Source organism: Eufriesea mexicana, unplaced genomic scaffold (genome assembly GCF_001483705.2).
Source record: "Eufriesea mexicana isolate 0111107269 unplaced genomic scaffold, ASM148370v2 scaffold320, whole genome shotgun sequence".
Classification (NCBI taxonomy): domain Eukaryota; kingdom Metazoa; phylum Arthropoda; class Insecta; order Hymenoptera; family Apidae; genus Eufriesea; species Eufriesea mexicana.
In genome coordinates, this window is record NW_016908532.1 from 733,787 (window position 1) to 757,124 (window position 23,338).

General features: G+C 39.5%; 3 protein-coding genes across 3 annotated transcripts in view; 1 reads left to right on the top strand and 2 right to left on the bottom strand.

The window, feature by feature from the left end:
* The window catches only part of LOC108556262 (cell adhesion molecule 4), a 29,947-nt gene extending 24,176 nt beyond the window's left edge, over positions 1–5,771 (top strand). The window contains exons 5-6 of the mRNA XM_017912276.1: positions 4,350–4,518; positions 5,411–5,771. Of these exons, the coding sequence (XP_017767765.1) occupies positions 4,350–4,518; positions 5,411–5,517 (276 nt within the window). The 3' untranslated portion in view covers positions 5,518–5,771. The remainder of the gene's footprint in view (positions 1–4,349; positions 4,519–5,410) is intronic.
* A 1,172-nt stretch (positions 5,772–6,943) lies between these two features.
* LOC108545172 (uncharacterized) lies at positions 6,944–7,246 on the bottom strand. The gene has a single exon (XM_017896650.1). It carries the CDS (start codon positions 7,244–7,246, stop codon positions 6,944–6,946), a length of 303 nt encoding a protein of 100 aa, XP_017752139.1.
* A 2,883-nt stretch (positions 7,247–10,129) lies between these two features.
* Positions 10,130–18,520, bottom strand: LOC108556255 (tubulin glycylase 3A). Its single transcript, XM_017912268.1, has 11 exons — positions 18,474–18,520; positions 18,233–18,362; positions 15,637–15,879; positions 15,195–15,306; positions 14,719–14,930; positions 14,165–14,572; positions 13,410–13,617; positions 13,258–13,348; positions 12,560–12,757; positions 11,783–12,042; positions 10,130–10,437 (listed from the first exon to the last, which is right to left on the bottom strand). The coding sequence occupies exons 1-11, from the start codon at positions 18,518–18,520 to the stop codon at positions 10,130–10,132; spliced, it is 2,217 nt and encodes a 738-aa protein (XP_017767757.1).
* Between the last annotated feature and the right edge of the window lie 4,818 nt (positions 18,521–23,338).

Below are 23,338 nucleotides of genomic sequence, written 5' to 3' on the forward strand. Positions count from 1 at the left end.
GCGGCCGTAATCCATAGCTATCACGCAGAATACACCGACGTTTCACCTCGGGTATAGTCACGCCAACGCATGTGTCCGGGTAATCTTTCCTACTGTTCGTTCGAATACAGTGAAACTCGGTAATTCGCCAGTTCGCCACTGCCTCGATTAAACTTGACACTGTTACTCGCACGTCAAACGAAAATTGTTACTTGGTTTTTAAAGCAACTCGTTAACCGAGAATTTCAAGATTCCTAACCTTTTTCGGTGCACGTATTTCGGTGCGCGCCTCGAACGCGAGTATCGTTTCCGTTTGATATCGTTCGAGTGTTGTTTTAAAGCAAACTGTATAACGATATATCAGAGATGAAAATAGATACTCGATAACGTAATCGTGTAAGGTAATCTGACAATAGGATACGGAAATTTAAGGGCGTTCCATAGTACTCTCAAAAATAGGTCAAAATTCGCGCAGACGAAATTACGTGCTGCGACCTGGGTGGTATACCGACGGCCATGCAGCGACCGTAAAGACATCTGCATTGCCAATTTCCACGTTTGAACCGCCGTTCGAATTGTTTCGGTAGTTTCTATTTCGATTCGTGGAATTTAAGAGGCTCTTAGCAATTTTAATGCATTCGACCGTCTCCATTGAAATTTCATTGCTAGGAACATTAGACCAGTCGATATTTATATATTACGTATTTACGTTAAAACTTTTCGCCATAGCAGTGGTTCTCAGTCTACAGTATGTTGAATATTTTCAAGTAATATGAGAGCGGAATTAAATTATATAAGATTTTTAGATTATTTGCAATTGGTAGAACGATAATTTGAATCTTTTATCTTTCTTGCGCCTTTTAACGACTTTTCTATAAGCAAACAACGAATAATTTTCTCACGTAAGTTGCGTCATTGTTTAACAATAACGAACAATTTCAACAATTTACAAGCTTTGGCAATTTTATAATTATAGCTTAAAAAAGTGAGCTGGTTAAATTACATTTGCCGCGTTATGTTGCGCAAATGAAGAAACAATCTGACGAATGCAAATTGATGAAAAAATGTAGGTTAACACATATTTTTACAATCCTCGTATTTCTTCGCCTTCACATGGATTCTGTCGTGAATTCTATTAAATCTGTTGATTGAAGAGTAAATACAATTCAGTTATACGTTTCTCTGGGGCACAAACCTACGCTCGATCCCTTTCGCGTTAAATAACATTTCCTCAACGTTGACAAATGTACACGTTAAATCGAACAAAAAAGAACATTACTTTTTCCGTAATGTGTTTCCATTTAGCTCGCACGAATGCATCGAGACGTTTTCTTATTCTTCGTTTACAAGTGTCACTTTACAAAATCCAGTACACCTTGTGCTTCACGAATAAACGCAATTTTTCTACCATGGAGTAATCAAAGCCTAATCGGAATAAGCAAAGAAACGGAATTTCTCCGATTTCATTTCCCTTCGGTGGTTTCGGTTTTTAATTCTAAAAATAATCCCATAGATGGCATGCGCTGTAAAGCAAATAATACATTATCAAAGTTTCACATTTCAATGGGGAGAAGTGTCACGCGAACGTGGTTAGATGGAGACTTCGCACTTCCCCTTCTCCTTACATTTTTCCAATCTTGCCCCCCCCCCCATCATTTAAATTTATTTGATAATAGTAACGAGAATAAAAAATCAGATGAAAGATATAAAATGGAAAATTTTGTTACAGAACCGATTACCATCATCATCGGAGCTCCCGAGCTATTCGTCAATAAGGGTAGTACCATTAACCTAACCTGCGTCGTGAAGTACGCTCCGGAACCGCCGCCCACGATGACCTGGAGTCACAACACCGAGGTAGGTATTCCCAGGATAGTCGCGAAATATAATCGATGCATCGCTTCCGATCCCCGGTTGTTCGGCTCGAATTTTAATCACGTTGGAAATTTATTCGCGAGAAGTGAACAAGACGCATACGTAACGCGATAATATAATGTGCGATTCATAGTTAATGCCAGTTCCCGGGCACGGTAAGCTGGGTATTCGCCGTTCATTTTACGTGCTAGCAAAGTTCTTTGTGTCGGCTCAAAGGGAATACGTCGAGGGAAACGCGACTCACATATACCTATCTTTTTACCATTCTTCTCGCGAACCTTGAAGCAGAATACCTTTTGTCTTCATACGAGGCAACGGTATTACACGGCAGTGCGAGAATCCACTGGGAAGGGGTAGTTTCCACGGGAATATGAGAAAGCAGCCGCGGTAGCTTTGAGGAAATGATTGCGAACCAAAAGTCGGATGTACCTCGGGATCCAATATTGTTCCTTTTTAACTGTACGCGCGCCACCCAGCGGCCGTAATCCATAGCTATCACGCAGAATACACCGACGTTTCACCTCGGGTATAGTCACGCCAACGCATGTGTCCGGGTAATCTTTCCTACTGTTCGTTCGAATACAGTGAAACTCGGTAATTCGCCAGTTCGCCACTGCCTCGATTAAACTTGACACTGTTACTCGCACGTCAAACGAAAATTGTTACTTGGTTTTTAAAGCAACTCGTTAACCGAGAATTTCAAGATTCCTAACCTTTTTCGGTGCACGTATTTCGGTGCGCGCCTCGAACGCGAGTATCGTTTCCGTTTGATATCGTTCGAGTGTTGTTTTAAAGCAAACTGTATAACGATATATCAGAGATGAAAATAGATACTCGATAACGTAATCGTGTAAGGTAATCTGACAATAGGATACGGAAATTTAAGGGCGTTCCATAGTACTCTCAAAAATAGGTCAAAATTCGCGCAGACGAAATTACGTGCTGCGACCTGGGTGGTATACCGACGGCCATGCAGCGACCGTAAAGACATCTGCATTGCCAATTTCCACGTTTGAACCGCCGTTCGAATTGTTTCGGTAGTTTCTATTTCGATTCGTGGAATTTAAGAGGCTCTTAGCAATTTTAATGCATTCGACCGTCTCCATTGAAATTTCATTGCTAGGAACATTAGACCAGTCGATATTTATATATTACGTATTTACGTTAAAACTTTTCGCCATAGCAGTGGTTCTCAGTCTACAGTATGTTGAATATTTTCAAGTAATATGAGAGCGGAATTAAATTATATAAGATTTTTAGATTATTTGCAATTGGTAGAACGATAATTTGAATCTTTTATCTTTCTTGCGCCTTTTAACGACTTTTCTATAAGCAAACAACGAATAATTTTCTCACGTAAGTTGCGTCATTGTTTAACAATAACGAATAATTTCAACAATTTCCAAGCTTTGGCAATTTTATAATTATAGCTTAAAAAAGTGAGCTGGTTAAATTACATTTGCCGCGTTATGTTGCGCAAATGAAGAAACAATCTGACGAATGCAAATTGATGAAAAAATGTAGGTTAACACATATTTTTACAATCCTCGTATTTCTTCGCCTTCACATGGATTCTGTCGTGAATTCTATTAAATCTGTTGATTGAAGAGTAAATACAATTCAGTTATACGTTTCTCTGGGGCACAAACCTACGCTCGATCCCTTTCGCGTTAAATAACATTTCCTCAACGTTGACAAATGTACACGTTAAATCGAACAAAAAAGAACATTACTTTTTCCGTAATGTGTTTCCATTTAGCTCGCACGAATGCATCGAGACGTTTTCTTATTCTTCGTTTACAAGTGTCACTTTACAAAATCCAGTACACCTTGTGCTTCACGAATAAACGCAATTTTTCTACCATGGAGTAATCAAAGCCTAATCGGAATAAGCAAAGAAACGGAATTTCTCCGATTTCATTTCCCTTCGGTGGTTTCGGTTTTTAATTCTAAAAATAATCCCATAGATGGCATGCGCTGTAAAGCAAATAATACATTATCAAAGTTTCACATTTCAATGGGGAGAAGTGTCACGCGAACGTGGTTAGATGGAGACTTCGCACTTCCCCTTCTCCTTACATTTTTCCAATCTTGCCCCCCCCCCCCTTTTGTCTCTCCGCTCTCCTCCGAATACTATCGCTCAGGCAGCTTTCGACAGACTGGGGAAAATAACGGATGTTCTTTTGTAATACGGTATACGATGAATCCTCCCTTATATAAGAATACTAATTCTGCAAGGGACACTCGTTAGTTTTCCCCACTTTGGTCCAGGTAGCCGAGCTTCACTCTAACGGCGTGAGCGGCGAAAGGGAAGGGGAGTCTGGGCCGGCAGATGGCGAAGAGCAGGGGAAACGTGAAGATCGTTTGACCGCGCTGCGCGCGTGCAGTTTCCAATGTCGCCCAGGAGTTAGAGCGAGAAATCTATGGGCTGGTTTTTTGCCAAACCGAACGAAACGGAACGAGAAATAAAAAGGTATCTCTATCTTCCTGTGCAGGTAATTAACTTCGACTCGCCGCGCGGCGGTATTAGCTTGGTGACGGAGAAAGGTCCCGAAACGACGAGTCGTTTAATGATACAGAAAGCGGTGCCGAGCGACTCCGGGATCTATACATGCGAGCCGAGCAACGCGAATCCCAATAGCATCAAGGTGCACGTTGTGAACGGTAAGTCCCTAGAAATATTCGGAACCCGTTCGCTTATTTCGTCCTTCCGTTCTGTTTCGCCTGCTGTTAAATATTTCACTGTTCGAAGGCGAAACGAGATGCTGGGCATAGAAGCGGTGTTGCCAGATTGATCTGACTGTAGTCAGTGTTTAAATTCGTGGAAAGCCGTGTATCCAGCTCTACGTCGAGTGGATTCGAGGCGCGAAGTTGACACGGTTTACCAACCTCAATGGCAAAGGAGCGTCGCGTCGCGCGGTCGTAGAGGGCAGCACTGTCGCGCAAAGCCTACACGCGTAATTTAATACTCGTACACGAAACGAAACAGATATTCCATCTGATTCCGCTTTTAATTGGAGAAATATTTGAAATACGAAGTAATCTTGATCGAACGTTACTTCGAGGGACCGACTTGCCACGATGGAAATAACTGCCTCGTTTGCAGCCGGTAAATTATCAGGGTGCTTCTTATCACGGGCTGAAAGCGGACGCGTGGATTTAACGATAATTCGAAATAAGTTAAGCCGAGTTTCCGGTGTGTTATTTATCAACTTCAAGCGTTAATTGCTCGGTACAATGGCCAGCATAGCCTCACCCGACGCGAATGCAGATCGATGCGACACGTCGTGCACGACGGTGATTTATCACCGTCATCGTCCTGACTGATCCGCTCGCAAACGTCTGTTCGCGTTCTTTCCTTAATTGTTCGAATCGTTGCGCTTGTGCCGTTATCACGGCGGGACAATTTCGAGTCGAATGGGAAACGTTCGACGAATTTTAACGAGGAGAAAAGACGAAATGGAGGAAAAAGAACGGTAGAGTCGTGAAGTGGATAAATTGGCCCGGCTCGGGGCCGGAGAAATTTCATACGATTGGAATAAAATTTCTGTTACAGAGGAACATCCGGCCGCCATGCATCACGGTGATGGAAGTTCGTCGTTCGCTGCGACACGGCCGATGTGTTTTATAATTTTAATAGTAGCTAACGTAATATTTGTATAAGAGGAAAGAAAAGATAAACGACGAGGAGAAGGAAGGAAATACCCGACACGATAATACAGCGCGGTTTCACTTGCAAATCGCATTGCCTATGATCGATAACATTCTTTGGGTGAATATTTGCGCAGGGTAAAACTGAATATTACCTACATTTACATTAAATTTCCGTGACCAAAGAGTTTTCGAATATCAGCACGGCACAATAATCGGTAAGAGTGTAGTATTTTGTTAAGATATATCATCAAGAACGAATAACTTACGACGTCAAAATTTATTGTATTATTTGTAAATAAATTTATTGTATGTACATATCAATAAAACGATTGTCTTTATCTTTTCGCTATTTTTCTAGATACTGTCGGAATTCGTCGAGTGAAATAAATTTCGTATCATTTCGTTTCGCTTTATTAACAACGACGATAAGCGAATGAGGAATCTTCGATAATCCCGATGCGTTTTAATTTCTTCGTAAATTCGATATCGACGAATGTGATTGGATCTTATAAATAACTAAATTTATCGAGATTTCCTACTTGTTCGAAGCTACGAGTCTCGGAAATGATTGAACATTGATTTCCGTTACGATGCGAACGGCAAACTATCTAATACCGACGGATCTTTAGCGACGAATTACGTTCTCGTTCAAACACATGGTACTCTTGATGCGGACTCAATCACTCGTAAAGCCTCGTATACTATTTATACATAAGGATGACACAATTTGCATCGTGGATGACGCAAGAGCCTTAACGGGAAGAGAGCAGTGGACTCTTTGTAGCTCCGGCTAGCATATTCGGTTGGTATTTCTGGCAGGAAATAGCCGTAAGAAACAGGGAGGCTACAATGGCTCTAGGTAATGACAACGTTGATTACTTCGTCTATTGCGCCCATTAATTACAGAACGGTGCAGCTGACTTTTCCCGTGAAGCTACGTGCTCGCGATCTCGAGTTAGGCAAGTAGACGAGGAGAAGTCGTAAAATCGTGGCCAGCCCCGAATGTTCCCGAGCTGCAACAAACTCGACCCAGATATAACGCAAGTACGGATTTTGTCCACGTGTCGCCACCGTCGCAGCAAGATTCCCAGGCTTGAAATAACGCTCGTCGAGGGCAACCTCGTACAAAAAGGAGTGTATTTTTTAACAGGTCGCGATGAAGGCTGAATGGGCGCATCTACCGAAACTGTTTCGATTTCTACTTTTCAGGAAAAACTAGGACGTTTCGACTTTAACGACTTTTCCCTGATTCTTCTCGCCCAGCTGCCGTTTACGAGTGCATTGCTCCCATTCGCTAATCTCTAGGGAGACGATTCTTCGTCCACGAAACTACGCCGCGTTCTCTCTCGTACACCTTGATTTATCAGATATCTCGCAATGATTCGGCAATGATCCGGCAACGATCGGTCGAATGCACAGTCGATAACGAGTGCTATCAGTTGGCGGCGGTACAACGAGCCGTGTTCAAGTAGTCGATAAAATCGACGATTTTTGGCTCTCTTAAGCGTGGAATCATCGGTGGTGCGGTCCATGCACGCATTTGCTGTTGCTGTTGTTTTGTCCAACCGCTTCCACATTTCTTCCTCTTTTCCTGTTTTCGCGGATGTTCCTGCAGCGTTATCGACTTGCCGAACACGAAGAGGCAAGGGCCGAGATAGGGTCGGAAGTCGGGTATGTTCTGCTTGTATACCAGGGTGAAGCCACCCGTTTCAGCAGCCGGATTCATCGGTACGTCCATTATCACTGAAACAAATTGAAAGTGAACCAACGATTTCCACCGTTTCTTTTCATCCCTCCCATTTCGTTCAGACGAGACTACTTTGTACACCGCCATTTACTTTTCTCCGACTACCCCGAACTGTTCACGTATTTAGATCCTCTCGAATGTCACGCTGCGTTGGTCGATGTTAAAGTTGTTAAAGAATTATGGTGAAAACGAGTCTTTCGAACTCGAGTTCGTTTACGTATTTCGAGCCAATTTGCGCTAACGTGCTAGAGCTCGGAGATTTCGAGTATAAAATCAGAGAGGTTGAAAAAGACTGGAAGCAAGTAGAAACCATACTAGCACTGGATTAACCGAGCTAACAGATTTCGTAGGTAGAGCAATTTTCCTTTGTTTCCTATAAATTTACCGCGGTTAAAAATGGCGACTGAAGCTCTTCCCTTATTTTGTACAATTTTCAAAAGTGATTTCCAAAGAAAGATATTTTATAATTAAATATTTTGTACTTAAATGTTCAGTGATGCCACTAGGGGTGTCAAAGACAGTGCTACCACAAAAGCATGGTAACAGGAACGTCGTGTTAATATAGATGGGTAATTTGTGAATTGGCCTTTAACATAACCTATTAAATTGATATCGCTTTCATGCGGCCCATTAGGCTATGGTGAAGAACCATTGACAGTATATACGTACTAATATTTCAGACTTGGGATGATCGTCATCCTTTTACAAACCAGATTAAATTCATAAAAGTTTCAAATTCCTATTTTCGTTATACGAAATTGTTACTCCTTAATAAGATTTATATTAACGGAGAGCTTAGTTAATACACCAGCCACTACCGCGGATAAAAATGTCTGAACTCTTTTTGTAAAAAAAGTAGCAATCATTTGAAGTGGACAATTGGAAAGGTACATATACTTCCACGACCCAGTGCATAAACAAACAAAGCGTTTCTACTGCCACGTTTTTGTGCCACTGTCCCCGAGTCTCTCTAGCGAGAGAAGCACTCTGTATTTACACAGCAGAGTTTAACAAAGAAACAAAAGAACGAGGTTTCGATATTCGTCCTTCGTTTGATCAGGGGGGAACTGAGACGTTAGTTAAAGCGTGTTGCGTCTACCCGAAAGAGCAGATCCTCCTCGTGATTCCTATTTCTGACGAACAAAGTTGCTTAATCGAACCCCGGCAACGGGAGTATCAGTCGATGCTAGACGATTTGAAAAGCTCGTTGGAGTATTTGCAAGGAAAACCAGAATCTCGTTGACTTGTCCCGACCGCTATCATAGAGTCGTGAAGTGGATAAATTGGCCCGGCTCGGGGCCGGAGAAATTTCATACGATTGGAATAAAATTTCTGTTACAGAGGAACATCCGGCCGCCATGCATCACGGTGATGGAAGTTCGTCGTTCGCTGCGACACGGCCGATGTGTTTTATAATTTTAATAGTAGCTAACGTAATATTTGTATAAGAGGAAAGAAAAGATAAACGACGAGGAGAAGGAAGGAAATACCCGACACGATAATACAGCGCGGTTTCACTTGCAAATCGCATTGCCTATGATCGATAACATTCTTTGGGTGAATATTTGCGCAGGGTAAAACTGAATATTACCTACATTTACATTAAATTTCCGTGACCAAAGAGTTTTCGAATATCAGCACGGCACAATAATCGGTAAGAGTGTAGTATTTTGTTAAGATATATCATCAAGAACGAATAACTTACGACGTCAAAATTTATTGTATTATTTGTAAATAAATTTATTGTATGTACATATCAATAAAACGATTGTCTTTATCTTTTCGCTATTTTTCTAGATACTGTCGGAATTCGTCGAGTGAAATAAATTTCGTATCATTTCGTTTCGCTTTATTAACAACGACGATAAGCGAATGAGGAATCTTCGATAATCCCGATGCGTTTTAATTTCTTCGTAAATTCGATATCGACGAATGTGATTGGATCTTATAAATAACTAAATTTATCGAGATTTCCTACTTGTTCGAAGCTACGAGTCTCGGAAATGATTGAACATTGATTTCCGTTACGATGCGAACGGCAAACTATCTAATACCGACGGATCTTTAGCGACGAATTACGTTCTCGTTCAAACACATGGTACTCTTGATGCGGACTCAATCACTCGTAAAGCCTCGTATACTATTTATACATAAGGATGACACAATTTGCATCGTGGATGACGCAAGAGCCTTAACGGGAAGAGAGCAGTGGACTCTTTGTAGCTCCGGCTAGCATATTCGGTTGGTATTTCTGGCAGGAAATAGCCGTAAGAAACAGGGAGGCTACAATGGCTCTAGGTAATGACAACGTTGATTACTTCGTCTATTGCGCCCATTAATTACAGAACGGTGCAGCTGACTTTTCCCGTGAAGCTACGTGCTCGCGATCTCGAGTTAGGCAAGTAGACGAGGAGAAGTCGTAAAATCGTGGCCAGCCCCGAATGTTCCCGAGCTGCAACAAACTCGACCCAGATATAACGCAAGTACGGATTTTGTCCACGTGTCGCCACCGTCGCAGCAAGATTCCCAGGCTTGAAATAACGCTCGTCGAGGGCAACCTCGTACAAAAAGGAGTGTATTTTTTAACAGGTCGCGATGAAGGCTGAATGGGCGCATCTACCGAAACTGTTTCGATTTCTACTTTTCAGGAAAAACTAGGACGTTTCGACTTTAACGACTTTTCCCTGATTCTTCTCGCCCAGCTGCCGTTTACGAGTGCATTGCTCCCATTCGCTAATCTCTAGGGAGACGATTCTTCGTCCACGAAACTACGCCGCGTTCTCTCTCGTACACCTTGATTTATCAGATATCTCGCAATGATTCGGCAATGATCCGGCAACGATCGGTCGAATGCACAGTCGATAACGAGTGCTATCAGTTGGCGGCGGTACAACGAGCCGTGTTCAAGTAGTCGATAAAATCGACGATTTTTGGCTCTCTTAAGCGTGGAATCATCGGTGGTGCGGTCCATGCACGCATTTGCTGTTGCTGTTGTTTTGTCCAACCGCTTCCACATTTCTTCCTCTTTTCCTGTTTTCGCGGATGTTCCTGCAGCGTTATCGACTTGCCGAACACGAAGAGGCAAGGGCCGAGATAGGGTCGGAAGTCGGGTATGTTCTGCTTGTATACCAGGGTGAAGCCACCCGTTTCAGCAGCCGGATTCATCGGTACGTCCATTATCACTGAAACAAATTGAAAGTGAACCAACGATTTCCACCGTTTCTTTTCATCCCTCCCATTTCGTTCAGACGAGACTACTTTGTACACCGCCATTTACTTTTCTCCGACTACCCCGAACTGTTCACGTATTTAGATCCTCTCGAATGTCACGCTGCGTTGGTCGATGTTAAAGTTGTTAAAGAATTATGGTGAAAACGAGTCTTTCGAACTCGAGTTCGTTTACGTATTTCGAGCCAATTTGCGCTAACGTGCTAGAGCTCGGAGATTTCGAGTATAAAATCAGAGAGGTTGAAAAAGACTGGAAGCAAGTAGAAACCATACTAGCACTGGATTAACCGAGCTAACAGATTTCGTAGGTAGAGCAATTTTCCTTTGTTTCCTATAAATTTACCGCGGTTAAAAATGGCGACTGAAGCTCTTCCCTTATTTTGTACAATTTTCAAAAGTGATTTCCAAAGAAAGATATTTTATAATTAAATATTTTGTACTTAAATGTTCAGTGATGCCACTAGGGGTGTCAAAGACAGTGCTACCACAAAAGCATGGTAACAGGAACGTCGTGTTAATATAGATGGGTAATTTGTGAATTGGCCTTTAACATAACCTATTAAATTGATATCGCTTTCATGCGGCCCATTAGGCTATGGTGAAGAACCATTGACAGTATATACGTACTAATATTTCAGACTTGGGATGATCGTCATCCTTTTACAAACCAGATTAAATTCATAAAAGTTTCAAATTCCTATTTTCGTTATACGAAATTGTTACTCCTTAATAAGATTTATATTAACGGAGAGCTTAGTTAATACACCAGCCACTACCGCGGATAAAAATGTCTGAACTCTTTTTGTAAAAAAAGTAGCAATCATTTGAAGTGGACAATTGGAAAGGTACATATACTTCCACGACCCAGTGCATAAACAAACAAAGCGTTTCTACTGCCACGTTTTTGTGCCACTGTCCCCGAGTCTCTCTAGCGAGAGAAGCACTCTGTATTTACACAGCAGAGTTTAACAAAGAAACAAAAGAACGAGGTTTCGATATTCGTCCTTCGTTTGATCAGGGGGGAACTGAGACGTTAGTTAAAGCGTGTTGCGTCTACCCGAAAGAGCAGATCCTCCTCGTGATTCCTATTTCTGACGAACAAAGTTGCTTAATCGAACCCCGGCAACGGGAGTATCAGTCGATGCTAGACGATTTGAAAAGCTCGTTGGAGTATTTGCAAGGAAAACCAGAATCTCGTTGACTTGTCCCGACCGCTATCCTCGGAAACTTTCACCCGCAGTCTCGGTTCCTGACAACTTGCTTCTGTCTACGTTATCCTATAGCTCGCAGTTTGCTAACCTTTCACCAAGCTTTCGAGAACATTGGAATAGAGGCGTTTGGTAATTCTCGAGCTGGGTGGGTGCATCCTGGGATTCGTGTTGATCTCGATCAACCACACCGAGAGGTCCTCCATCACTACGAAATCGGCCCCATATAGTTCGAAGCTACATCGCCGTCTGTCCATGTGTTCTTGGGAAGCCAGCATCGTTAGAACTATGGCTTCGGACATTTTCGAGTAGATCTGCTCGTAATACGGATCACCCTCGTGTCCTGTTTGCCTGCAAAGTATGAATCAGTATTAGCCCTTGAATTAATACTAATTAAACCAGTAATTAAATCTTATTGCGACTGTGATTTTACGTTTTACATGGAAAATTAGGCGAACCTGGTAACTTCGAATCGAGACGAAATCAGCTCACAGCAGGTAAGGAATTTTCACAAGAAAAATAGCCAGGTACCCGTAAGAATAATGACAGAGTAACACGCGAGAATCGCATTTAGAATTTTATAAACGAAATCACGTTAATAATAAAAAGATTTCGGGAACCATTGTAATCATGAAACATTCTCTAAATCGCTAGGAAAGCGGAAGTAAGCGATCGAAGAGATACCTTTGCGAAGGTAATGGCAATAGGGGGAGTGATAGGCGAGAGAAGATTACACAGAAAAAATACACGGATTCTGAGCAAATTTGAGCATCGGCCCTATCAATCTCGGAATCATCAAACGCCATCAAGCGTAACGAACGGATAACCGAAAGTTCTCGTACAACGAATAAACTGGTGGAGAGATTACTTTAAATATTCGTTCAGCTTCTCGCAGTCCCATCCTTGATCGCGGATCGATTTTACGACTTCCTCCGAAATTCCACGTTTCCTCCGCCTCCTCCTCTCCTCGTCGTACTTCTCCTGAATGGCGGTATTGCAGATATGAATCGCTTCGTGATATGTTGAGAAAGTGTAGGGTTTCGAGCTGAATCGGAGGAGTCCTTCCCTGGAAAAGGATAGAAAAGGATCGGGAAGATTCTTTGATGGAATCTAGCCGGATCTCCGTCGAGAAGATTCTTTCAAGGAAATTTTGAAAGCGCTTTTCTCTGGGAAATCCCTTTTCGAAACTTTTACGTACACCCCCGTAATGATACGTATCCTTTTATCTCCACGTACACTCTTCTAACCATGTCGTTGAACATTGTTTCGGGGAATAAAAAATTATTTCCCGATAATTCAGTTTGGAAATTTAATAAATACACTTACTGACGAAAATTGGAGAAAACGGAATATTCATTTGGAAATTTTTATACGTTCTTTATCTCCCAGGATGCATATATTAAAATTAAAAATAGAGTGAAGAAACATCTTGTACTTTAATGAATAATAACAGTCTTTTTGTATCTCGTTGAAATTCTATTTTTAATTTTAATTTATGCATCTCAGAAAATAAATAAAAATTCATCAATAAATAAATATCGGTTGAAGAGTTTAAAAATTAATTACTTGAAGATCCATATCGTTAAAGGGAATGTGTTCGTGACCAGATACCACACTCTTATGTCGAACTTCGTATCGTATATTAATAGTGGACGTTCTGAAATTGAAAGGAGCATATGAGATCATGGAGAGGTTAGGGTAATGAATTTTTCACTTACCGATGTATTTTTGAACGATGAAATAATCCTTCGGTCTACTCTTTATCTTTCGAAATATGTCCTTTAAGCTGTGAGATATACTGATGCCCGTGCCGCAACAAAGTTCACTGGGTTTCAAGATCCACATATTCCTCATTCCGTTTAATTCGTACTGCGGGTCGACCTCTTTCAATTTCGTCAGCGTTGCATTTGCCGCGTCGAAATATTTCTAATCAACACGATCAAATATTGACGAGACGGTAATAAAGTCGAAAAGTTGCACGCTAGTCGCCTGCATCGAAATTACTTGGCAGATTACATTTTAATATAGAGAAGTAACTTCGAAACGGGTCTATTTCCTCGTATTAAATATTTCTACACTTGTAATATACTTAAATATAGTATGGTGAAAATAAATACATATATAATTACGTTTCTATAAAAGATAATATTAATTTTACCAACAGCAGTTGCATATTTGTCGCAACTGTAAAAATATGAAGTCTAAAAGTTGTTATTTTGACCAGTTTAGTCCTGTTATTAAAACATTGTCACAGTGAAATCTCCGTATGTACAATTTTCGTATCACAATCCGTGTATTTCAACACACGTGCACTCGTATATCAAGAATTATACATACTAGAACACGGTTACGTTAGTAAACTTCGATATGCGTTTAAAACCATAACCTTATCTTGGTTCCGAACCTTCTTGGATACGAGGGTTTGACCGTACACTAGCGCTAAGGAACTACAGAGGAGTAAGCAGTACGGTACTTGTAACTGTTCGCGACTCTTCTCCGTGTTAGTCTCGATCTCAGCCCCCTCGTGTACGGCCGCGGTGTAATCGTCCAAAAAGGAATTCCATTCCTCTTCCGAGAACTCGGTGACGAAGTCTTCATCTATGTTCTGGTGGTTTTCGCAAGCAATAAATTCTTCGCAGCGTTTTATAGCGAATTCCAGTCGACTCATTGGAATCGAACGATGCTCCGACTCCGACAAACTCGGTTCATCTTGCATTCTTTCGACGAACCACTTCAGTAAACCAGCGACGGCGGTTAAACGAAAATCCTCGAGGAAAGCTTTCGGCTCTCTACTTAGGTTATAACTTCGTGGGAATAGAACAGACGATACGTCTTTTTCGTACAGCCAATGAGCCTCTTCCAGCAGATGAGCCATTCCTAACTATATTATTCGTAACCGTAAGTATTTTAACGAACACGAGTGACATCTTATATTTCGTCTCGAGAGTTGTTTCGCGTTTAATCGCACGCTACATTATCGGCGAGTTTTTATAGGTTAAGAACGACAGAATCTCGTAAAGTGTTAACCTTTGAAGTGTAGACGGAAGGCTTTTGATATCTATTCAGAATCGTATTACTGCTGAGGCCACGATGCCAGTCGACGAAGTCATTTCTGCAATCCCATATAAAGTCTGGCGATTTGTGACGTAGTAAAGCGAAAATTACCGCTTTCTCGTTTAAACTGCCGTCCAGCTGAGTCAAATCACCCAATGATCTCGCTTCTAAGCTGGCCACGCTACCTAAAAATTCGATAGAGGTTTTTCAAAGATAAATCACGGCTCGTTAGCCTTCCCGGCTGTGTATTAACAACTGGTGGCAAATTAAATTTTTACGATATTATTTACGTTAAAAAAATATGGTAAAGCGGGAAGAAAAATATGTAAGGGAAAGGTTAAGACAGCTTTTCATCTGGGCACTTCATCGGGGTTTACGTGGTCGATTTTTAATTAAAGAGAGTAGAATGTAAAGAAAAAGATTTAATTAAGAAAAGCAAGGAAACTAACCGTAAGGTAGAGTTCTCGTTTTTGTTGCTTCGTATTTCTGCACCCAGCCTCTCTTCTCTAGAGCTTCCTTCAGTTTTGGTAACTCGCCGCGTATCAAAAATATTTTGTGTCTCTGAAAAATGCGTATTTTAAAGTGCCATAAAATTACCATGTTTTTATACAAAACTGTCCAAACTTATTCAAATCTTTTATTCATTTCAGTCGACAAGTCATCTGCTAACGACTCCACACCTTAGCAATAATGTGCACCTAAAGGCAGTATACAAAGATAATAGCAATAAACAGGTATATATAATCACATTTTTACTTTAATAAAAATTTCCTATAATTTCCAGTAATTGAAACCAGTTGGTTTAATTTGGCACTTTTATGGGAAAAGAATTAAATTGTATAAAATTATTATACAACAAATTTATAAAATTTGTATAGTATGTCTGATTACCTTGATAGCTCTGCCAACTTTGGTCTTAATCTTCTGATATCGTTCTTTTCTAGACCAGTGATTCTTGCAGCAATCATCTTCCTTGAGTACGATGTTCCTGTAGTTATTAATAGTGTCGACATTGTGTTTGTCAAAGATCTCCCGAGGGCAGCAGGAACACGTGTCCATGTACGATTTCGGGAACACACCACAGTCGAGTTGTGGCAGGCTGTTAACAGCGTTGATCTCGTTGTCGTCCATGTCCTGGAGTGGCCATTTTAAGTTCATTTTTGTCCAATCCACCCGATTGTACGGATTCACTGGGCTTTCCTTCTTTTCCAGGCTGATCAAAGGAGTTAATTTGCAGTAGGAGTGGCACCCCTTTTCCTCGCTCGTTGGGACCGTAGTCGTTGAGTCTTTCGTGGTTCTAATGTCCCTTGATCGGTGAAGGTGAAACGTTCTAATTTATTACGTGATGGCTGTTCAATTTTATTCCCTTTTTTATCGGTGATCGATTAACACTTTGACTGCTGAACCAATTTTATGTAACTTGTCAGTAACTCGCTTTATTACAGTCCCAGAATGAGTCTTTTGTTTTATCTTGTTATGTGTAAATGATAGGTGTATAGTGTAGAGTTAGAAGTAAAATTATTTAAATATATGTTTAAGTATAATGCGCTAGTTTTTTTTTACATTGCAATAAGAATGACGGTATTGAATACTTTATTGAACGTTCCTTTGCGTCAAATGCCTTTATTAAGCTTGGCATCGCTACAGATTATCTCCGCAACGTGGCGCCACTAGCAAATTGAGTATTGGTCACTGGTTACCCCAACGCATTCAACGTGTTAATCATCGCGTTTTACTCTGATTATCCAGGTCACTGGACTTGGTCTCTCGTTAAACCTTTAGGAGTCTGAATTAGGATACTTACTTTAAATCAAGTGGCAAGTCCATAGTTTCTTCGTGAATCGAAATGATTATTTTAGGTTAATTCCTGTTGGAATAAAAAGTGACCTCGAATCAAAGCTTTACTCGAGATAAACTATATAATTGGTACAGTTATATTAATTAATTAGATTCAGAGTCTACTAATACTAATTTGACTGAATTATATTTATCTGAAAGGTTGATATGCATAAAAAAAATTGTATTATTCTTATGAGTTATATTTTCACATGTGATATCAATGTAACAACGACTCAGATGATATTAATTTATATAATAGAATATATTTATCATATTAATTTAATATTATTAGATAATATTATTGGAATTCAGATGAACGGTTAAAAATTCAGGAAAAATATCAAATATAGAAAAAGGATTTAAATTGGAAGAAAGGTTTGCAACAGTGGGAATATTTGTTAATATTTTTACACTTTAAACGACCAGTGGACGAGGTGGGATAGGCTCAATCGATCAATCTGCTTGTTTAATCCAGCCGCTTTATTGTCTGGCAAGCTTAATCGCCTAAGTAATTAACCTTTTATGCAACGAACTTTGCAGGAACTGGTTTTTGCCCTTATTAAAGGACCATATTAATTTAACCCTGACTTTTTATGTTTCCCTCTCTTGATTCATGAAAGAAATTCGCGACTAAATTGCTACAGAGAAGTTGCATCGTTACCTTTCGAAGGTTTCACGATAATTTATATTAGATTCTGACTTCATTAAATTCAAGTGGTACGAGTGATGAAACTAATCGATATTTAACAACATACGCGACTTTCATAGCTGCAACTATTACCAAAGTAACGACATAATTTGCGATACAAATTAATAACCTAATAAATTAACAAATTTACGTGTGTAATGATAAACGAAAAACCATTATTTTCCATTAGCTCTTACACTCTATTTCCTCCTCTGTTGCACATGCGATAAATTACCAATATGAATTATAATTTTATGGACACGTGCATTATATATTTTGTACAAGTATGATACAACTATATTATATTCCAAGCAGACACGTATTATAAATTAATTAAAATATCAATATGTATGCAATTCTACCCTGTGTTTAATACTCCAAACTCTATTACACTTCGAAAGGAAAATAAATTAACCCTTTGCTAGGAACAGCCTATATGTCTATCGGTAATTATGCAAATTAAGTCTAGAGAAAATTGATTAAAGCTACAAAATCTTCGTTATTTTGTTAAATTATTGTTAATATAAACGAATACAATGCATAGTAAATTCTTTTTCAATCTTTGACTCGTACCACTTTTATGTATAGTTATTAACACATACTATACATATATATCCTAAAATCTCATTGCTAAATAGAACTTTATTTCATTTTCACTCGTGAAAGAAAATTTTTTAGCAAAAATGCTTTCATCCAGAATATCATGGCGATGGGGTAACGTAATTGTACAATGCAACCCCTCTGTTTCTAGTAAAAATTGATTACTTTCGTTTCTAAGCAAATATCGCAAGCACATCAAGCTCTATTAAAAGCTTTAAGTAGTAAGTTCATGCCCAGGGTATTATACTTGCCATATTTATTCTTATCTGATGAAATCGTGACGAAAAATTTCGAGGCTGTAAAGTTCATTTCATGGTTAGAAAAATGGCGGCATCGGTTTTCCTTCTATCGCAGAAATACTTCGTGGAAATTTCTTTTTCTCTGTGCTATGTTATGTTGGTTGGCAAAAGCTCTTGTCAATGTCCCTATAATTCGCTTGGTTAATTTCAACACTTTCTTATCGATATCGTGACTTCTTAACTTTGATGGTCTTCGGTGATAGCACGAGGCATAAGGTTAGACTCGAAAATTTAATTCATGATTCCCCTATTCCGAACGTTATGGTTCCTGTTATTTATGGATTTTTGTTCGTGTGTCAAACGTCAGACATGTTGCGACTACTCGATCTTCTACTTTTTCTGCCTCCATCTCCATGCACGTAACGTTAACCAACTGGCGCTGTATCGTTTGTTTACAATTCCCTAACCTGCAACTTTACGAATCATGGGTTAAAGTCAGGGCGGAAAAAAGAGGTGAAAATTGGATGATACATGGCAGACGGGAAACCTGTAGTAAAGGTGAAATATGCTCGCGTGTAAATACGCATGTATGTTTATTTCTAGAATGGTGAAATATATATATAGGAAAACGATATCTGCGCATATAGGTATTCTCGATACAATGAAATATTTCGTGTTTCGATATCATGGCTGCAGCGAAATTCAGTGTACCGTATTGTCAATACTTTGATACTTTTAACACTGCAGAGCCAATCATAATCACAGGTTCCAGAATATTTTTCTACATTTCTTGTTTATATTTATTTTTCTTATTTATTGAATTTTATTAGGTTATGTCAACGGTAAAGATAGATTTGGAGATAATTAATTACGTTAAATCAAAGTAAATAAAGCAATATTTGGCCGAAGGTTCGGGAAACGGGTATCTCTGCCGATTTCGATAATTTGGCAATATTAATTTCGATTCTATAAAAATAGAAACATAATTATATGATGGGTGCTTGAGAATTAAATGGCTCTACTTAGAAAGTTTAAGAAATCATTTTCTTTTACATGTATGTAAATATATTTTTTCGATACATTCGATGTGTCAAAAATATTATCCGAAAATTTAGCAGCGAAACTCGCAGGAATATCAAAAATACAGACATCACAGGTATTGTCAGGCGTTGTTTGCAATATATAAAATTTTAATAAAGCAGAAAGATGAAAATGTTGCAAAAATTTAATAAATCAATATTCTCTATCGTTTTTAGTTCCAATTATACGTTTAATCCAGAATTAATGATTCGTAATAACGTAACAAATTTATCACGTTAATTCACTCTTCTGGAAATCAAATTTCTAAAAAATTTTGCGTGACTATTAGTTTTTGACATATATATATACATATGAATATATGGAATGAAAAAAATATTATTCAGTATAACGATGCAATTACTATTACCCACATCGAAATTTCTCAATCATTTTTGGCTCCTACTTTTTGAGCACTGGTATCTTTCTTTATTTTTCTTCATACCTGCTGAAAGTCTGAATTTATCAAAAAATCGTCTCACAATTTTTTCACGTTATTTTTTTCTTCTGCCTGATCCTGAAAATTTGAGGTTAGGTTTCCACGTGGCCATGTTACTATATACGTGTCTAATACAATGTTTAGATGCACAGTGTGCACCAGTGATTATGTCGTCGTCTATCATCCTGGAAACGATATATTTTTCAGCTGAAATAATTTTGCTAAAAATTTCTTTAACCTAATTCCATAGCATTCAAACATTTTGCTGCAATCACGATGCATCAGGGTGCTCGTGTTCGTGCTAACGCATCATTGACACTCGATAAAAAATTAATAGAGATATTTCTCGTCTGCTTCTGAAACACAAAAAGCCTTTTTACATGTTACGTATTTATTTTGATCGAGTGTGTGAACACTCGATTATTAAGCGTTCGCAAATTTCGCGCGTTTGACTAATATTTCGCCGTGGCCCTATTAAAACGCAGCCGAATTCAATGCCGAACAATTTCATTCCCTGTGTATCGCGTCGCGCGGCTAGAAAATTTTGCCATGCAAAATTTCCAGCGTTAAAACACCCCCGCTCCTCTCAGCCCGCGCTCCCGTTTTAATATCGAAAATTAAACGAAAACATTGTCATTACGGAGATTAACATAAAAGCCGTGATATTCGCTCCAAAAATTCCCATGAAAGTTTATACCGTGTTTGTATCTGATATTTTCCTACATTTCCTTCTCTGTTTCCAACAAATAAAATTATTGCATCGCATTATTCGCGGCACGGTGATTAATGAAGATTCCTTCGTCTCGCGAATATTTTCGACGTAATTTTTGGGATACACAGTGGTGTCCGCTTAAAAGGCCTCGAAATTGACCGGTTAAACGTCCACGAAGCTGTCCGCTTAAATGGCCACGAATCTGTCCGCTTAATTCTCCACGGACTTGTCCGCATCACAGCCAAAATTCTGTATTCGGCGTTAATGGCCTGGCCACTTAAATTTTTTATTTGTCTTTTAACATACGTATTAATTTTTCAATATTCTTGTTCCAATTTTTTTTAAATTCCTCTGTCTTCGTTTTTCATCTACCGGTCGTTTCAACGGTCCTGGTAGGTTTCGTGGTGAATTTTCTCGAAAATAGGACCTCGCAGGAAACGCTTGTATTTTTCCTTCTCCACTTATCCCTATACGCAGAGTGGTCTCCTGGCCACTTGTGCTGCCAGTTACCGGGCACCCTGTATAACGCACAACGATGCTCGGATGTCGGACAATGATATTTGGAAATCCGTTATATTTAACTAGCAACGGTGGCCTGGCAGGCAAGAGGGTAGAAATCGTGTCAGCGAAACGTGCTTTCGATCCGACTTGCTGCGCGAGCGAACGAGTTAACTAGCTAAGTAACCGCGCCCACTGCACTCTCTAATCACCAAAGGCACCAGAAATGCTTTTAAACTTTCCATCCACAATTACGTCCTTATTCGCATAGGAACCCCTATTAGACCGTCCATTATTCTAATTATGGAAGAACCGTCTGAAATATATTGATTAGACTTAAGAAGGCTGAGTGGTCAGGATCAAGAATCCGACTGACTGTTCTTCGCTGGCCCGTCTTCTTCCTGCGACCAATCCTCTTCATGCCGTTTATCGTTCATTCTCGTTTCCGTGGCTATAGGGCCAGTTTAATTAATTGTCATCGTAATTGCACCGGATTCTATGACGTATCTGTAATTGAAATGGTCGCATAATTAGTAATTTATAATTGCAATAGACGTATAGACGTCTTACATTTACGACAGTTTAATTATTAACCTTTTGCACTCTCTGATTTTTTATAGAAAAATAACAATTCGAAGACGTTCTGCTCGTCGACGACATTTTTAAGACAGTAAATAAGAAATCGGATACAAGTTGGCATCTAGAATTATTTTGTTTCGTCATTCCACGCATGGTTACGTTATTTCAAATTTGATATATTATCATCGATTTTCAGAATTTGATTAAATGGTGGCTTAAGGTCGCCTCTGGAGAGCAAGGAGTTAATAATGCAACATAAAAATTTAACTTTGCTGTTGCGTCTTGTAAATTGTATTATCAAATTTCACTAGAAAATATCGTAGAGAAAATTCAGCTGTTATCTGATGTCTGATTTATTTGTTGAGCGTATTGTCATAAATAATTTCGAGTAATAAATAAGAGAAATTCTTTGAATGAATGGAAATTCGAAGAGAAGGACGATCTAGGTAGTTAAGTTCTCGCCAGGTCGATAAAATTGTATTTATGCTGAATGTTCTGTCCTAGCATTATGGGGATGAAGTCCTTGAAGTATACGCGAAGTTAGCCCAGACTTTTTACACATTCTGACGCGTTCCTATCGATTGCCGTCATACATGAATTATTGTTCCATTTAGACCTCTGCTACATTTCTGGTTACTTCGTTAAAGCTATGTTTGGTTCTCTTAGAATCCTGTATGTATAAAGCTTCTTTGAATTCAGAGCACCCTGGCTTTCAAGCATTTCGATGTATCTGTTTCGATTCCACGAAGTCCTGTTAGGGGTTGAAAATTAGGTATGTCATCTATTTTATTTGTAATGGCGAGTTTTTAGAGAATTATTGAAAAGTTGGAGACCAGTAAATTGCCTGGTTTGTGAGTATTTCCGAATATCTCTTGAGGTCTCGTCTTAAATGTCTCTTCTTCAAGTTCCTTCCATAAATTGAAAAATTTTCTCCAATGTGGGAGGAAATCCTTTAAATTGCAGATTGTCTTCAGATTGTCGAAAGGACCATAAAATATTTTAAATTAAATTTTGTTAAATTCTGGTTTTTGACACTTGTTTGATACAAATTTTCAAAACGTGATCTAGAGGTTCACAATCGCTTTCGTCATAAAACAGTTTAGCGCTTCACGTGGATACAAGTAGACACAAGTAGGCTCTGAGAACGTGAAGAATATCCTCTCAAAGATCCCTTTGAAACAACGCGCGTATACTCGAAAAATATTCCGCGAGCCAATTTTTTGATCCGATGAATTTTTGCTGTATGATAAATTTTTCTTGACCAAGAAAATAAAATTCTATTTGAAATAACATTTACGTTTCTCAAAGGGTTCCTGTCGGTCGGGTTATTTTCCGGAGTACAGCAACCTACGAATATTTTCATTTAAATGAAAACCTGTAGCCTAGTTTCCAATGAAAGTACGAAAGTAACTCTGCACCCTCGAATTCCATATATCGCGTATCTTTTTTAAGACACGCACGCATACCCGCGTTTGTTCAATCTATTACGAGGCTTTTATCCAATGGAGCGCCCCCGGTGAAGAAACGAGTTGCGAAGTTGACGCGAAAGTTCGCTCTGTAAACTAGTTTTCCGTGGTGGAGAACTTGAGGCGGACCAATATTTATCGCGGCATGTAAACGGTAAACAGTTAATGCACCGTCGTTGTCGCGCGAATTCGTCAGACCGACGCAATCAACATCTAGGGGAAAAAGCATGGCGGCGCTAGGGACTTGGCGATATCGCTCACCGCGAGGCGACGCAGCTTATGAAATAAGAATATTCCGCGGCGCGCTGCATCGCAAGTAAATAGACTCACAGTTGTATAAATCTTATTATAAGGTAATCTTGTTTCGAAACGCCACGCTACTTTCCTACTCGTGCCTCGATGTCTGCGGATCTTACACGATGCATCTTCAACGGTGAAATAAGTTACGAAGTTTGC